Here is an 18,375-nt window from a genome sequence, read left to right as displayed (position 1 = left end):
AGTAAAACTTAAGCATACTCCTTCAAAGATATGTTGCCAATTTATCTATTATTAATGTTATCCTTGTTGCTTTTGTGAGCATGGTGTTAGCAAATCTTAGGTCTAGTGTTTTGTTATTTCCATCTTTTAACACGTGTAAATTTTTAAAATTATTATTTCCACTTAAACAATATAAAGTAATCAGGCTAATGTAAACCTATTTAACTCAAGGGTGAAGAAATGCCATTTTCTCTTGTATTAGTTGCCTACTTCCAGTAATAGAATTTTATGTTCTGATTAGTTGCATTTTTGGTTGGCATTATGAGTTTATCTTCACATGGATGCTTATGTTCTGAAAAGGAAAGGCATCCAAAAGCAAAAATAATTAATAGCCTATAACCTACTAAAGTCCAGTATGACCAGTAATGCTGCCTTATTCCTAACAATATTAAAATAACATATAAATATATTTGATGCTCTGAGTAATCTAAGAAACACAGGAAAATATCTACCCAAGGGAGGAAAAGGCTGTTGTAGACAATATTACTCTAAATGTGACATGGCAACCAGGATTAAAACCTAGTGTAAGATAGAAAAACTTCAGAAGTTGAGTACAGAAATATTACTGCGTACATGTGTGTTTTTCTCTTCTCATATTAATTTTGTCCACAACAGCAGTGTCCTGTAAGAAATGTAGGTTTCATAGGAGCAGTGTTTCCAAGTTATGTTTATGACTAGCACCTATACAAAATATATGGAAAAGAATGGTAATTAAACAGCATGAGAATAGGACTTTTTAGGAGTTGAAGGTAGACATTGACAATCAAGCCTGCCAGTCACTGCATGACTGCTTGCTGCTGAGTTGTAGTTTCCTGTTGTTGATCTTCCACCAAGTTCTATCATAATTTGCCAGTTAGTCTGTTTGTAAATCCTGTAGTCCTTGTACTGCAATGTGACATACTTGCAAAGCCAACAGAAGATGGCTGAAGAACATCTATGGTTGCCTGTGTACCTATTTCCTTGAAACAGAATCAGAAGTGGTTCACTTCATTTGGCAAGGAGAGTGTTGCAGGGCACAAACTCTCCCTCCCCACAGTAAGGGTTTTGATGAGGGTATCAGCACATGGTATTGCAGTCATCATCAGCCTCTGATTTGAAGGAATATTGTCCTTTTCCCACCCCCTCTCCCCCAATGCACCTTTGGGGATGCCTGTTCTGTTGCTGGAGTGTGCACAACTTATTGCTGGTTGGTTTGGGCTCTGTATCAAGGAAACACCGTATTCTGGAAGGGATTAACTGAAGTTGCATCTTTCTTGCATAAGTGACCAGCACATTTTGAAACTCTTTCAGAAACACAGAGCAAATCAGCATTTTAGGTGAAATGTACAATAAATTGAGACTTCTTTTTCTTGCAAATGTTTATTGTGACATTTCAAAGTGGAACTTTTGATTCAAAAATGTAAATGCTATTAATATGCATATTCAGACAAAGAATAAGCACATACGTAGGAGGTTCAGAACCCTCATTTTTAGTTTCTCTAGTCTGTTCTAATACACTACAATTCTAAGATGTTTTCTGTGTAATCACTGAAGAAGAAGTGGAAAAAATACTGGAAGCTCTTCTGTGTTATGTTTGCATTGTGGTATCGCTGTCTGGAATTCCTGTCTCCTGTGAAATATTTGATGTAGTGCAGAGTTAAGACTGGAAAAGCTTAACAGTGTTTACAGTTAGAGATTGCTAATACATATGGACATGTAACAAAACACCTCTGTTTGTAGGCAAAAAATTAAATGTGAGGCAACCTGCACTGGACAACTAATTTTGAACTCTTGTGAATTATACATACAAGGTACAATGAAGAAGTGGAAGTACAGAAAGAATTTAAGGAAAAAAATGTAACTTACTTCTAGATTTTAATTTCTTTTTTCATTGAAAATTCAAGTTGTTTTTACTAATCAGTTTTCCAGATCATATTGTTCCCTGTCTGGTACTTGAGCTGTAATCAGTTACAGTTGCAGTTTTATTTCTGCAGTTAACACTTTAAGACATTGCTGCTGGTGGTGTTTGTTCATTTGCTTATTCGAGTGGGATGCTTCTCATTAACCCCTTCATCACTTAGTGTAGGAAAGGACATAAGTGGTGCCAGGAGGGCACAGGAAAGACCTGAGAGTTCCAAAAGCTCCTTGTGAACACATCAGGCTTCTCTGAAAATACTGAGTGATTTCATGAGTAAAATGAGAGCTGACTTTCAGTGCAGATGAATGCCAGGCATTGAGGAGGGGACAAAACAGGCTTACATACCAAACTGTGCCTATAGCAAAACATAAAACAGTGACTGGTTCCTGGCTATCTGTTGCTGCTCAGGGAAATGGCATTGGGTTTGTTTTGGATAGTTTTCTGCAAGCATCTGTTTGGTGGTAGTTTAAAAAAAAAAAACAAACCCCATATTGAATATTGTGTGCTGTTTTTGGCCCTGTTCCAAGAGCTAATAGAAGAGGAAGAAGCATGGAGAAGAATGGCAGGCTTGGACTGGCCTCTGGAAGAAGAAAAGGGAAATAAGACTGGGGCTAGTCAATCTGGAGAAGGGTTCTGATGAAAGGAATGAAGAAGCTTAACATGTATGTTCCAGAACTTGCTGCCAAGAGATACTTTGGAAGACAAACCCGTAGTGGTTTCAAAAATAAATTGGACAATCCTGTGGAGAAGATGAATTTAAATACATGGGGTTTGGTGCAGCCTATGATTCTGGGCATGCAAATTTAGTAATTGCTAAGTTTCTGTGGCTGGAGTTAGAGAAAATAGTCAGACAGTATTGTTCACACCTCTCATGTTCTTGTGCTTGTTCCTTAGGCATCTATGCTAAGCTTTCAGAGACAGCACACTCTGTCAGTCAAACCTTGAATGAAGAGAACCAACACATATGTACCCAAAAGGAAGTGTGGAAAAGAAGCTTTGCTGGTTTTATACCATCTCTTTGGATGTATCCCCAGTATTGTTGCAGGGAGGGGAGTATTTGTATTCAAGGTTTGATAGTAAGCTAAAGTAAGTAAGCTAAACTGAACTTCTCAGTAGTAGTGAGGCATGAATATATTAGAGAGGTGCTTGGGATTTTAATTTTGCTTTGTTGTAAAGTGAGCATAACTTGTGTTTTTAACAAAAACAGCTTTGTTCTGCCTCTTTCCCAAAACTGGTATGCTGTGTCTGTCTTCCTTTGGATAAGACTAGTTCCTTTTCTTATCTGTTGCTCATAGCCTTAGTTTTTTTCCCTCCAAGGGCAGTTGCCTGAAATTGCTGTCTGTTACCAGGTTTTGGTCAACAGCTGCAGAATAAAGTATTCCTTAACTTCCTTTTGCATCTGTGTAGTGGAGCTTTGGCTTTGTCCAGTAGTACTATTGTCTTCAGCTCTGAGATCACATTGTTAACAATCTGCAGGTAGAAAGGTTTTTATATAACTATAAGCTGTTTGTTTACACTTAAAACAGTTCTTCATTAGTTGACAATATCCAGGGTAAACAGCCTTTTTTTCCAAGTCCTTACTTATTTTTGGAAGCTCAGTTTGAAAGGAGAGGGCCGTAGTGTTTTATCTTTGTTATGCTATCTCTATTAATGTCTAAAATGCAGAACTGCTTTTGGTTTGTTACAAAACTCTGTTTTAAAATACAGCTGTAATTATCCTGAAGATAAGTCACCTAATGTAAAGTTTTCATGTAAGGAAATCTCTGGCAATACAATTAAATCTCAGTTGAACTTTTTTATTTTCATCCCTGTTTGTTGTACCATGTGTTCAAGACTGAGCAGTAAAACCACCTTTGCCTATGTACTTAAAAAAATGAAATTCTGCTTTATGCTCTCTGAGTTGTCCCTTTGCTTCCAAGGACCAAACACCCAGAGAAGGAGCCCCCTGTGCTGTCAGCTACACAGGGCCCCAAACTTCCATCAGTAATGACAAGCATTAACAAACATGTGTTAAACCTTTCTGTGCCATATTCTGATCTGTACTGGCTGGCCGAGTCTCCCTGTGCAGAACTGTGGTTTCTAAAGCTGACAGATTTTTTTATTCCAGTCCAAGTATCCTGGAATAAAAAAAAAAGTGTTTACATGATTGGAAAGAAGAGACTTCTTCCTCTTCCAGAATTGCAGCTGTCCCTTGCTTGTGGTTTGAAACTCCAACTATTGATAAGTGTAGACAGGGTTTATATAAAAAATCAGGAGGTCTCTTGCCAGTTCAATAAGCATGAAAATTGGCCTGTGGTGTTTACATCTTGATCTTTCTTGCCAGAAGTTTTGTCTCTCAAAGTATATAATCATTGTTTCTTTCATCTCAAAAGTAATTTTCTGGTATTTGAGTGTATCTTTGGAAGCATGAGTGGTGGGAAAATACAGGCTCAAAGGTCTTGCACAAGTTTACTGACTTCTTGTTTTGGCTTAGTCTAGTCTGTCCTGCTCTCCCAATTCTCCATGGTCTTCACTATGGCTAGAACAAAAGGACAACTTTGTGTTGTGTTCCTAATGAAATATGAGGCAACACTGGTGTTCCTGCAAATTCCCTTTCAGGAGAATTCTTTTAAGGGAATGTAATTGCCATAATATGGTTTCAAAAAAAGTTGAAAGCCTTCCTCATCAAGTTCATATTTAGTATACACCAAATTTTTATTTATTCTACTGAAATGAAATCGAAAGCAATTTTATAAGCCATGGAAAATTTAGGAATAAATGTGAAATTTTTGTGTCAATACAAAAGACTAATCTTCCATTTCATTTTGTTCATCTCTGCCTCTGAAACTGATCTCAAACTGAATCCAGTTTCTTACTTTTCACTTTAAACAACTAAAAAATTCTGAATTGTCTTGAATTTCACAAAAAGTGAGATGGTAAGAGGTGTAAATCACTAATACAACAAGAAAGACCTTAAAAATAGAATAAAATCTTATTTTATTGTATAGATCTTAAACAGATGCCTAATTAATCATAATGTATTTATAATAAGCTATTTATTTCAAATTATTTGATATAAAAACTTAATTTATATCCAGAAACAATTTCTGGAATATAAGTAGGAAAATGTATAATGTTCTAAATTTTAATTAGTCTCTTTTCTTATCTCTCTCATACTTCATATGAGTCAAGGTAAGCAGCACTTTAATACAGTTGAAATATCAAGATATTGAACATTCCAATTACTTAAATGAGCCTCTTTAATGTCTTCATTGGATGCACAATTGTTTGAAATATGTTGTAGTTAAAATTTGAAATAATTTAATTTAAAAATATAACTTATTCAGAAAGATAATGACAAATTACAATAACATTTAATTAATAATTTACTTATATATGGTTTAACTCTACTTCCTAAGACATCATATGCATATGTGATGTTCTGAAGTACCTGTTAGTGAGATTAGGACACTGGCTTTCCAGAATTTAGTCCCAGAGCTCAATTCCCAGGACAAGTCTTTCAAAACGTTACTGTCTTGGATTTTAATATTTTTAATTCCCCCCCACACACACACACTCCATTACTTTAGTATGACAAATCTGGGGGAGATTTTGCATGGAGATCTAAACATACAGATCCTGTATGCTCTCTTATTTTCTCTAATGAATGGTAATTATTTGGTATTATGTTTCTAATGGGCACTGCAGAAAAACCTGTCCCTTCCGTGACATGAAGAATGGCCTGTTTACTTGCATGCCTTCAAACTCCTTCTGTGTAAGGGATCGGGAACAAGACCAGCAAAACTTAATTCTCTATTTGCCAATTCCAGTAGCAAAAAATGTTTGACATGAGAAAGATTGCATTGTCTGTGAATCCATTAAAATATCCATCACTTCATGGGTCTTGTACTCCTCTCAAAGTATAGTCTGCATTTCTTCATTTCCATTTTTCTTGTAAAACTATTATGCTTTTTATGATCTTGTCAATCAAATCCTTTATTTAGTTTATTCTAAGTGTCTTTTGCTTTGTAATAACTTCTGATTGAAACAAAGGCTTTTGCTTTCTCTTAGCAATGTTGATGTTGTTAAATGACTTTAAAATGTTGGAAGAGGAGAAAGCAGACCATTAACCTACTGAAGTGCCTTGGTATTAGGTTAAATACACATTTCTCCCCTTCTAAAAATAAGTGTATGAAAATTGGTCTGTTTGACTTATTCTAACTGTATATTCTCAAAATTGTAAAATTAATTTCTTGAATCCCTTTGTCATTTCAATTTTGTTCTGTTCACAGTGTCTCTTTCAATAACTTCCAGGAGACAGAATTTCATATTTACTGTGTGCTCTTAATATGAGTTGCATGTTTTCATGCTAACAGGGATTTTGAGATGGGTGAGCTACTCAAATGTAATTGTACTTGTTTAAACTCGTTCCAGGTACACCCACCTTTATGGAAGCATTAGCAGCCAATGGTACAACCAACATCCAGACATCTGTGACAGCCAGCAAGCGAAGGTTTATTGATGACAGGAGAGATCAGCCCTTTGATAAAAGGCTGCGTTTCAGCGTGAGGCAAACGGAGAGCGCGTACCGGTACAGAGACATTGTTGTCAGGAAACAAGATGGATTCACACACATTTTGCTATCAACAAAATCGTCTGAAAATAATTCATTAAATCCAGAGGTCAGAACAATTCTGATTTTGGGAGGGGAAGGGAAGGGAGTTTGAAGTCCTTGCCTTTTTTCTGCTTGTTATTCAGGCACAAATGTATGCAGAACACGATACAGGTTCTTACTTGCAAGGTGTTATATGCACACTTGACTCTATGTGTAACTCACTTGCATTTAAAAATTCTGTTACCTGACCATGTTGATGTGTACTGTCTTTTATAAGATGTACAGTGATTTACAAAGCGCAACTTGAAAAAACCTTTAGCCTCAATTAAGGTTCTTTTTTTTTCTGCACTGGTTGCATATGCCATCTGCTGTCCAAATTACAGAAATGCTGAATGAGTGCTTTAGTTACAGATCACACCTAATAGATCTTTCCTTAATGATTTAATTATCTTTGTCTAATTACATTTTTGAAATGCAAAGCTTCTGATACATTAACTTCCTTTTTTTGGGTAATGAAGGAAGTTAACTTTTCTAATAAGATGGTTGAGTGGATCCTAAGGAAAAATTAAAGATGTTGAAGGGTCTCATAGGGGGAGGAAGGGAAGAGAACAACATGCTACTTTGTAATGATGGATTAAAATGATTCTTATGAAATTTTTATTTTCAGGTAATGAAGGAAGTCCAAAGTGCACTGAACACAGCAGCTGCAGATGACAGTAAACTTGTGCTGTTCAGTGCAGTTGGTAGCATTTTCTGCTGTGGTCTTGATTTTATTTATTTTATACGACGTTTAACGGATGATAGAAAAAAGGAAAGCACTAAGATGGCAGAAGCTATTAGGTATGTATGGCTATCTTCAGTCATCTGACAGGTATTGTTCATCATATGGCCTGGCTTGTTCTGTCTTTATTTCAGAAGCCTCTTATTCAAAAATATCTCAGACATTCACCAGTTACATTATAGTGTGCAGCACTTCTTTATGCTTCTTGTCCTTTTCTATTTGGGTTGTCATTTCATGCATTTTTAATTTTAAATTTTAACAGTGAAAACTGGGAGTATGGCAATACTCATGCAGTTAAAACCAATATTAAAATACTTCAATAGCCTTAGGGTTTCCAGAAAACAAATTTAATACACCAAAATTGAAGACACATATTGAATTAGTAAATTGATATAGTACATTAAGAGAAGTGGAATGATGGATATTTTAGAGGAGTAGATTATTACTTGTGATTATCTTCCCAATGCCGGGTACCAAACCTAACATTTAAACAAATTGATCTGAACTATTACCAAGTAGAAGAAAATATATGGAAAAAAGTATGGATCTTGGAGACACATTTTAGTAATACAAACAAGTACATTTGAGCATTGGTTTTGAGATCCTGATCTCTTGCATTCTTTCAGAGTACCTATATTCTTTCAGAGCCCTTCTTCTGTTCTTGTTATCAATGGTCATGTTTCTAAAAAAAGGCCATGGCTATGTAAAATCTGTTTCATTGGAGGCACAGTTGGTTCATAAGGATGATTATAGTTATTTTTATCAAAGGAAATTCTTCAGTCGTATCATGTAAAAATTGCTTATGCAGTGACTTCAGATATGGCCAGAAGGTCTTAGCACTATTTTAATTTGGGCCCTTCCAGAAACCTGTTTTTCACCTAATATTCATTGTAATAAAATGGGCAAAGGTGACTTAAAAGACTTATAGACACGTACCCTCCCTTTCAAATAAGGTATTTTTCATGTATATTCTAGAGGTGGTCCTTTCTGGCATATTCAGACATGATTAAAATTATCTTAAGTCTCTGGATGGGATGTTTGTATGACACATGAGATGGTTTAGATTTGAGTTTTTTGCATTTAGCTATTTCAGTTCACTAGAATGAGTTAAGGAGTATGATAACCTTTAGTGCTGAATGTGATACAGTAAAATTGTTCTGTTTTGCAGAAATACAAAAATATGTAACACAGGGAGCAAACTTTAAAATTACCTGTGTATGTATTCATACACACGTGACTGTTTTTTCCTAAGAAGCTTTTGGAAGCATTACTGTTTCAGAACAGAGAAGCATCCGTATTTTGTGGGTACTGGAATGAATTGTTATTTTTTGTTGTCAGTGAGGATAAGAATGTGCATATGCCACCTAATAGTGTAGTACCCAGAGCATTATTACTGACCAAAAGAAGGGTGATGGGGACGTTTACAGATGTGTGATATGGGATAATAAAGCTCTACTATTAATGTTCATAGTTTTAAAAAGCAGATTTATTTGTTAAGAGCTCCTCAAGGAAGACCAATAATGCTTTGGCCATGGTCATTTGTACCTTATTACTGTCACTTAAAAACACAGGTAAATACCTTATGCCGATGCCACATGTAAATGCAGCGAGGACCAAGCAGGGCTGTGCCACAGCTGTGGCACCCAGAGGTGTGGAAAGGCTGCAGCCTTATCTGGGAGCTGTGGATGTACCAAAGTGCTGATGTATCAGCTGATGCTTATAGAGGGGTGTTAAATCTGCACCTGCCCAACTACTTTGATGGGTTGGGCTGGGAGGAATGGTAGGCTTTTACAGAACCAAAAAATGGTTGGGACATTTGCAGGTCATCTTGTTCAGCCTGCTCAAGCAAGGTCACCTAGAGCAGATTGGCCAGCACCATTTCGTGGGGTTTTTTAAATCTCCCAAGATAGTGAGTCCATGACCTTGTTGACTGCCTATTTGGTCACCCTCACAGTAAGAAAGTGTTTCCTGCTGTTCAGGGGAAACCTCCCATGTTTCAGTTTGTGCCCACTGCCTCAATGGGTGCCACTGAAAAGAGCCTGGCTCTGTCCTCTTTGTATCCCCTTTCAGGTACTTTTACACTTTGATGACATCCCCTGAGGCTTCCCTTCTCCAGCCTGAGCATGCCCAGCTCACTAAGTCCCTGGGTCACCTTGATGCCCCTTTGCTAGGCCATCTGGAATCTCCATTTCACTGAGAAGTCCATAATGACACTGGGGCTGAGCAGAGGGGCAGGATTAACTCCTGCACACTCCAGACAAAATTCCTCCTAAAGTAGTGCAGGATAGCACTGGCACACTGCTGGCTCAAGTTCAGCTTAGTATCCACTGGGAGCCCTAGCTCAGTTTCTGCCAAGCTGCTTTCCAGCTTGTCTTCCAGCATACATTGATCCTGGGGTTGTTCCTCCCTGGGCACAATGCTTTGCACTTCCCTTGTTGAGCTTTAGGACGTTCCTGTCAGCTCATTTCTCCAGCCAGTCGAGGTCCCTCTGGATGGCAGCACAATCCTCTGGTGTATCAGCCTTGTTTTGTATCCTGAGCAAACTCACTCAGGATAAGCTCTTCCCCATCAACCAAATCATCAGCAAAGCTGTTGAACAGTGCTGGACCCATCACTGACCCCGTGGGGTGCAACACTTAAATCACTGGCTTGTGCCATGAGTCACCACCCTCTGGGCCAGCCATTCCTACATTTTCCAGTCCACCTCACTGTCTGCTCATCCAGCTCATACATCAACAGCGCGACTCTGAAACTCTTACGAGAGACAGTGCTGAAATCCTCACTCTGAGCTCTGTGTGGACAACATCCACCTCTCTCCCCTCATCCACCAAATAACCACCTCATTGTGGAACGTTATCAGCTTGGGTTTGAAGGTGATGTTACTGTGAAGATGAATTATTATGCAGTTTTCAAGGGCTGTTATATTTTACACTCAGTATATGTAGTGAGCGCATGTTTCTGTTTCTCTTCAGGAATTTTGTGAATACTTTTATTCAGTTTAAGAAGCCTATCATTGTAGCAGTAAATGGCCCAGCCATTGGACTTGGAGCATCTATATTGCCTCTGTGTGACGTGGTCTGGGCCAACGAGAAGGCCTGGTTTCAGACACCATACACTACTTTTGGACAAAGTCCAGATGGATGTTCATCCCTTACATTCCCTCGGATTATGGGCCTGGCTTCTGTAAGTAGCTTGCAGGGTAGGGGCTGACAGCTTCACAATTCAGTTGGGATAATTTATCCAGTGTGATTTCAAGACTTTTTGCCTTCCTGTGTTGTCTTTTTCTTAATTTTTTTCTTTCTCTCATGAAAACCTTTCATGAGAAGCCACCCCTTACAGCTTTTCTGCTCCATGCTCTTACAATTTAACTCTTCACCTGCATGCACAGAACAGAAAACAGGCATGGGATTTAATCCCACCTGGGCCCTTATGGTGTCAGAAGGGTCATGTCCTGTGTCCCCAGACACACTTCCCTGCTGCTGCCTCATGGGGACCAGCCACAGGAGCCTTGCACTCAGCACAGCACCAGCGTGGCACTCAGTGTCACTGCACAGCAAGGCGCTGTCACACCAGCCAGGAGCAGTCTTATGCCAAATAATATATGCAAAATAACTATTTCAGTTTCCATGCACCCCTAACAAAAAGTTATTTAAGAATCTCCAACCTGTGTTATTTTCATGTTGCTTAGTGTTCTTTCATGCTGTGTTCTTTGAAAACTTAGACCTATGTCCTATTCCAGTTTGGACACTATGAAACAAGTGCTTGTGGCTACACCTGTTTTCCAAAATCACTGTTTGTTATAAAAGCCATTTTTTCCCCTGTAGGTATTTATTGATTTTTTCCCTGTAGGTATTTATTGATTTAAAAAATATATATTAAAACACCAGTTCTAATAGATCTAATAGCTAATTGTGTCATATTTGGATTTAGTTTTAGAAGAGATCAGAAAAGGTAACTGAAATAGATTAACAGTTATAAGAGTATCTTTAATATCTTAGCATGTTTCAAATTACTGATTGTTCCTTTCCCTTTTTATTTGGCCATCCATCCATCCATTCATCCATCCATTCCATACATCCTCGTCCTTTAAAGACTTGTGGTTGTTACTTTTCATTTCTTTAGAAGTTGTGCAAAAAACACAAGCTCTTCCCTAGTGCACTCTTTCATGTGTGTTTGTGAATGCTCTCATTCTTAAATAGAAAGATTTTAGTTGAAAGCATCCAGTGGTAACAATTCCAAAATGATCAGTGCAAAAAGGGGAAAAAATCCACTGGTTTTATACTATCCTTGACTCTGCAGCAAAGCAGTGTCTCTATGGTACAAAGCTGAACTTTACTTAGCACATTTCATGAAATATATTCAGAATCCATACTGAAGACTTTGATATAGATATAGAAGATATATTTTTGAAGATATGTATAGTAGATACAGAAGTATGTTTTTGTCTGTAAAAGAGAGAGAGAAGTCAGCAGGAAGATGTTATGAGTGAAATGCAAAACATTCAGGGGAAAAATATACAAAGCAAAAAATTAAGGCCTCTGAATGCATCATAATATTTTCTACAAATATATCAATTCATCAGGAATAGCTCCACCCCTAACTCTTGTAAGTCAGTCTTATAATGCAATGTTGTTAGCTGCAGCTATGTAAAAATGTTCCATTGCAAGATTCCTGGAAATATCTTCCATGTGGAGTCAGTCACTTTCTGTGGGTGAGCAGGTCTGTCATGGAGGGGGATTTCTTTTTCCCCCATTTTCAACCATGGGTTTATTCCAGGAAATTTGAAGCCCAAACTTTAGGCTTCAAAACTGATACCATCTTGGAACTACCAAGAATTTTAGAAATGTCCCTAAACTTGGCTTTTGAGTTTTGAAAATAATCTGTAAGACATTGAGGTGATGTCTGTATGGGGAGATGTTATTATGAATCTGCCATGGAGCTCTTGCTCTGCTTGTCAGGTCCTAGATGTGAAGCCCAGGAGCTGTGTGATCACACATCACACACTGGGTCTCCCTGCCAGGCCCCAGCATGCCTGGCAGGATGTCTTAGCTTTCCTGTCAGTCATGAGGGAAGCACAGTTCCTCTGTGCCTGGAGTCCCTGTCACAGCCAGGGTCTGGGGTGGTCAGAGGCCAGCTGCCCCCTGATCATGGTGCAGGAGAGCCGAGCTGCTCCATGGCCCTGGTGCTGTGGCCTTGCACCAAAGAGCCCTGGTGAGCCTCAGAGTCCTCACTGAAGAGAGTCCAGAGGTTCAAGTGAAGTTCCTCTGTGGAAGGAGACATTTTCTACTCAGAGTAGAAAGTGAAGGTTGCTAATGAGATTCTTAGTGAAATATTTTGTCACACTCATTTCTATGGCTGTAGTGTTTTTCTTGGAAAGTAACCACCAAGTGAGTTAATTTTTACAGCAGGTACAAGGCATGATTATGATTAAAGCTTGTTTAGCAGTTGGTCTCCAGCAGATGTTGTGTATAGATCAAAAGTGAAGATGCCAGAGCAAGAGATTTCCCCTCAAAGCCTGTCAAGTGAGAACATCAATGGGAATGCTCATTTCTTGTGAGATTTTATGCTAATACTATGTTACAGCTGGCAGAAATAAGATAACTGCACCATTCTCACTTAGGGTGTTTCATGTTCAGGAGAACTCAGCAGTTGCAACTAAGTTTTAGTGGGGGGGGGGGGAAGATTTTCTAGCATTGGTTTTTATCCTTGCAAAGATACATATGAAGAATATGTAGCCCTGACCACCTGGCTTAAATGCTTGCCTGTCATAACTATCAGTTAGATTGACTTCACATTTTGATCTTTCATAGAAATGTTAAGTGGGTTTAAATTATTTTGGAAGACTAATTTTTCCCCAACTGTGTACGAAAAAGGATTCCTTTTTTAGACAACCATGTGTACATCTCTGAGTCTTATCTAGTATTTCAGGTTATTATTATTCACATGCATTCTGGAAAATGAGAAGGAATGGTTAATGAACCTGTTTATTTGATACTGTGTTCACAGAGGGTAGAACTATAGGGTATAGAACTCAATCACAGTGCAAGAGATTTGGGTTTTTGTCAACTAATATATGTGAATCACAGTTTTCCATAGTAACTCTGAGAGATGTGCTGATGGTAAAATCACAGTAAAATACACTAGGAAGCTGGCTGGGTTTTTTTCTTGCATTCCAAATGGACTGGCAGTCCGGAAGCAAACTACCAGTAGAGCCCACACTTCATATTTCATTACAAAGGAACAAACAAGAGACTGCAGAATCTGCACGTTGCTTCATGTGTAAAATGCAATACCAGGGACATGGCAGCACAGCAAATGAATAATTGTTTATGAAGTTAATAATTAATTATTTGAGATCCTTAACTGAAAGTTGCTGAAATAATTACCAGATGTTCCGCTACTGGAAAATGTTAAAAACCTCAGTATTTTTCCCTCAGAAGTGTTACACCTGTCAGGTTTGTGTTTTAGAACAGCCTTATTTCCTATATTTCATGAATCCAGTAATGGCTTTGTCATATTTTTCAGTGGAAATAAGTCGTTATGAAACTATAGCACTAATTTTTTTTTTGAGGCTGATTATTACTCTGATTTTTTTAATTTCCACTGCCTGTTTCCATGTAAATGTCACTGCAAACTGTATAAAAGGCTTCACTAAAGCTAGAATTAAAGTGGCTGTAGGACAAAACTTTAATGGGGAAATTGGTACATAGTAAAGTGCATGATAATTACAAATCAAAAACATATACAGAACTAGAGAGAGCATCTTGTTGCATAGAAGGTAGTCCTCGATTCTGTATCTTGAACCATGTGCAAGATCTTTTAAATATCGAGGGTTTTTAATAAGACTGCTATATCAGTTACTTAAAGGATTTATCATTTTAGTATTGGACTGTTGAAGCAAATGTGAATGTTTATTTTTTATGAATTTGGCCAGAAATTGGAATACATCATTATAAAGGGCAAGCTGATGTATTCATTGCTGCTTTACAGATTGGCCAGGCATTATAACCTATTCCCACATACACAGATAACCAAGTCAGCAATACTGTAAGAAAGCCAGAGCTAGCAAACATTCACAGCCAGGAAATGACAGAAGACATTTTCACATTTAACCATTAATCATAGACATCCACATTTCAATAACTACTGACCTAGTACTGGTCAACAACACGGACCAGCCAGCTGTAGGCCAGTATTTTTCTTTTTTTAATTAAAACTTGGAAGAGCTGTAATAAAACTATTTCAAACAGTGCAGGCATTTTTCTTATTTGTTTTGAACATTTTTCCTTTGATGAGTTTTGTCTCATTACATTTCATACCAGAAGTAACTTTTTATCCCTTCAGGCCAATGAAATGTTGTTCAGTGGAAGGAAGCTGACGGCGCAGGAAGCTTGTGCCAAAGGACTCGTCTCCCAAGTGTTCTGGCCAGGAACATTCACACAGGAAGTAATGGTTCGAATTAAAGAACTTGTCACATGTAATTCAGTTGTAAGTTTCCTTTATCTTCTTGTATTTTTATGATTAAATGAATAAGAATTAATCTAAGTAGTACTGCACTGCATCTTCTTGTCCTGGGGAAAAAAAACAAGGAGTCTTTTCATGAAATGAGGACTGCATTATAACACAGCAATGTTTTTTGACAGATTTTTATGTATCTGTTTGGTTTGGGTTTTTTTAGGATTCTTTTTAAAGTGTCTATCTGATTCTTAACTATAGCGTACTGTGGCATTTGATAAGGAACGTAAACTAAACCAGCATTGCATTTTTATAATGTAATTTGGTATTAACAGAGTTGCTGAAGTCCAACTTACTCTATTCAACAGTACAAACAGTTGCCCTAATATCTGCACAGAAACACAGAAATCTTGAGTTAGGTTGAGTTCTAATTTAAGTTACCAAGGAAATAAATACAGTCTTTGAGGTTGTGCTGGACTTTGTTTTATGAGTAACACGTAGTGGTTGTGTGTGCTGCTGGCAGTTGCACAAGATGGCATCAAATAGTGATAATTTTACCTTTCTTACAAGGAAAGATGCAGTACAAATTAACTGTTCTATGCACTAGAAATTTTGGATTTTAAAAGCAAATTATTAATTTTCTAAACAGAAAAAACAAACAAGATTTTTTTTCAGTGTATTTTAAGTGCTCAAGAGCTGAAGATCTGGTCCCTTACTAGAGCAGTTTGGGATACAAGTGTTATGATTAGCCTTCACTACTATGGCCTTGCTCTTTCCTATAGTTACAAAACCATATATATATATAGATATATTTTCGTAGTTACTTTATGATTTTCATTATTTTCATACCTCTGTGCACTTTTAAGTTGTGCTGGTATAAGGCAAAGGAAATTTTGTAGGATGGCACAAGGCAGATGACTATGAGAAACATTTCTTAAAGTCATAGTAATGAATTGATAAGCTTCAGTTGATAATCAGCTCCACCATTTGTCTATACAAACCTGTTACTTGCCCATAGAAGCACCTGGGGTGCTCAGTTCTCAGGCAATACTAACCCAACTCCCCCTTTTTTAACTTTGGCCCAGGTACTTGAAGAATCCAAAGCTTTAGTACGGAACATCATGAAGGTGGACTTGGAACAAGCAAATGAAAAGGAGTGTGAAGTTTTGAAGAAAATCTGGGGCTCAGCACAAGGGATGGACTCAATGTTAAAATATCTGCAGAACAGAATTGATGAATTCTGATGAGATGCCCATGACACTGGAATTGTATTTCTTGGACATCAGGGCAAGCAAAATAAGCCCATTTTAAAAACCCTTATATAAACTAACCCCTTGCTCAGCTTGGGAACAGGAGTGGACACACACCCCCCTCCCCTTTTATTGTCAAGGGGTTTAAAAGTACTGTATCTCTTAAATTTGAACAAAACTCCTTTCTCCCTGATTGTTACATGCAGATGTATACACACACAAGTGTATGTGTGTGCATATATCTATATATGTCTTTTATATATATATATATTTATATATATATATATAGATATAAATGTAATATGTGTGAGAGTGTGTATGTAGACACACACACACACTAGGTTAAAAATGATAGAGTGCACTACCAAACATCTCTTTAAAAGCTCTAGTTTTTGTTATCTTTGGCTAGTACTGTATCAAATAGAGAATTAATTAAAAAGTGAATGGTGTTGCATTATTTTCTGTGTGGCAGGGAAGTCTGGAGTAATGCTTTTCTTTTTCATGAGAATATAGAATTGAAACGGGTATTAGCCAGCCCTTGCTTTCTCTGCCCAACGAGTCAGCTTAGAGAGAAGGTATTGTCTCAGAAGAAGGTTGAAATACCTCAAGTAATGGAACATTCTGAAACTTTGGGGTAAATAAACCCTATTATGCTTAAATCACACATATCCCCAGAAAGAGAGTGTGCTCAGGATTAATGCTAAGGAAACACTCTGTTATTTTTTGGGGGGGAGGTATGGAGGGGTGGGAGGGAAGGGGCAGGATTCTTACCCAGACAGCATGAAGAAACCACTGTCTCTTAGGGAAAGGAATGAGGGAGAGCCAGAGGGAAATGGAAGGGGGAAGGAAGGAAAACAAAACAAAAAAAAACCAACACAAAAAAGCTTGTTTTGCAGTATTAGTGAATCACTGAATATCTTATGTATGAATATCCTAAGTTATAAGTTAGTTTTAGTGGGTTTTTAAAAAGCCTCTTTGGGTTGTTGTTTGTTTGTTTGGGGGTTTTTATTTGTTTATTTTGGTTTTTTTAATAACTACATAAGTGCTCCTGTTGCTGGGTGAAAATACTACTTTATATACAGTTTGGGGTTTTTTTTTTGGTTCTTTTTTCCTATTTGCTGGTTTAATTGATGTATTACACCAAAAATGCATTTTATGTTCATAAATTTTAGGTTCACTTAGAATATATTATTTAATAAGTTAAAATTCTTTTGGCACACTATTAAGTAAAAAAAAAACTCTTTAAAAAAAAAACTACCTTATATTAGATGTTTAATGTTCTTTGTCTATGCTTTTTTATTATTTGAAATATACACTATATGCAGTATGGTGTAAAAGAGTGCCCTGTGTAAATAGACCTATTTTGCATTCCTTTCAGGAGTGGTTATTGATTCCTGACTGCAGATATCGATTACTTGGGTATCTGTGCTTGCAATCTTATTGAATGTATTATGAAGAATGAAAATTAAATCAAACCTTATTTTTGTACAGTTTTGAACTTTTTACTTAGAACTGACCCACCTCCCCTTCCCAGTGGAGAGCTGTACAGTGTGTAAATCTGCCTTTACCTTGAATTGGTACAGTATTTTTGCATCTGTGGGACCTACTTCTTTGTTCTAGTAGTTTGAACTATATATAAACTGTACAATCTGTAAAGTTTTTATAGAATAAATATTCAGCTGTGAAAACTGGTTAAATAAAACTAATATTTCTTAACACGTTTTAAATATGGTTCTCTCACAGAGTTGTCTTTTTCAAAGACACTTCCATTCTAGTTTTGAAGTTGCTGAAATAAATCTTGTAACTCAGAGGCTTTAATGTTTGTTTTATTTTGTTTAAAAACTCTTAATTTCCTTCAAATTAAAACTTGAATATTAATTTATTGATGTAAATTTTATGTAAGTTTTCTCTAACAGGAGGTAGATGGGGAAAGAAGACATAGGGGGTCATTCTGCTTTTAATTATTTTGTTAAGAGGTCAAACTAACGTTCAGTAAATGCTTTTTTGCAATCTCTTAAAAAAGACTGTTTTCCTTACAATAGTGGGGTTTAAGTTAGAATTCCTTGGTTGAATTTGATTTTAGTGAAAAGAAGAATAAAAGATACCTTTACCTATGAGTTCTGTCATGTCAAACCTTTTAGAGTTCAATTTGTAAAAAGATTGCTTTTCTAGCACCTCTAAGGCCATGGTGTTCATATATATATATATGTATTAGCTGGGGGGGATTCTTTATTTTTCCTTAAACACGAAAGAACTGTTACAGTCAAGACATTTAGAATTAAATCAGTTGAAGGTACAGGCAGTTCACCTGAAAAAATAATTCTGCTTAATTCATTTTTTTGTGTTGCTGTCAGGCTGT

General features: G+C 37.0%; 1 protein-coding gene across 5 annotated transcripts in view; it reads left to right on the top strand.

The window, feature by feature from the left end:
* Positions 1-16,953, top strand: part of CDYL (chromodomain Y like) — a 104,845-nt gene extending 87,892 nt beyond the window's left edge. For 4 of the 5 annotated variants that reach the window (XM_026790208.2, XM_014275867.3, XM_005481702.4 and 1 more), the window contains 5 exons: positions 6,350-6,597; positions 7,198-7,370; positions 10,284-10,494; positions 14,656-14,799; positions 15,852-16,953. In XM_026790208.2, coding sequence (XP_026646009.1) covers positions 6,350-6,597; positions 7,198-7,370; positions 10,284-10,494; positions 14,656-14,799; positions 15,852-16,010 — 935 coding nt within the window. In that variant the 3' untranslated portion in view covers positions 16,011-16,953. Of the gene's footprint in view, positions 1-6,349; positions 6,598-7,197; positions 7,371-10,283; positions 10,495-11,403; positions 11,479-14,655; positions 14,800-15,851 lie in introns of those variants that run through there. The other variant, XM_026790211.2, reaches the window with a different exon arrangement.
* Positions 16,954-18,375: the final 1,422 nt, after the last annotated feature.

Source organism: Zonotrichia albicollis, chromosome 1 (assembly GCF_047830755.1).
Source record: "Zonotrichia albicollis isolate bZonAlb1 chromosome 1, bZonAlb1.hap1, whole genome shotgun sequence".
Classification (NCBI taxonomy): domain Eukaryota; kingdom Metazoa; phylum Chordata; class Aves; order Passeriformes; family Passerellidae; genus Zonotrichia; species Zonotrichia albicollis.
This window is presented reverse-complemented; position numbering and strand designations above follow the sequence as displayed.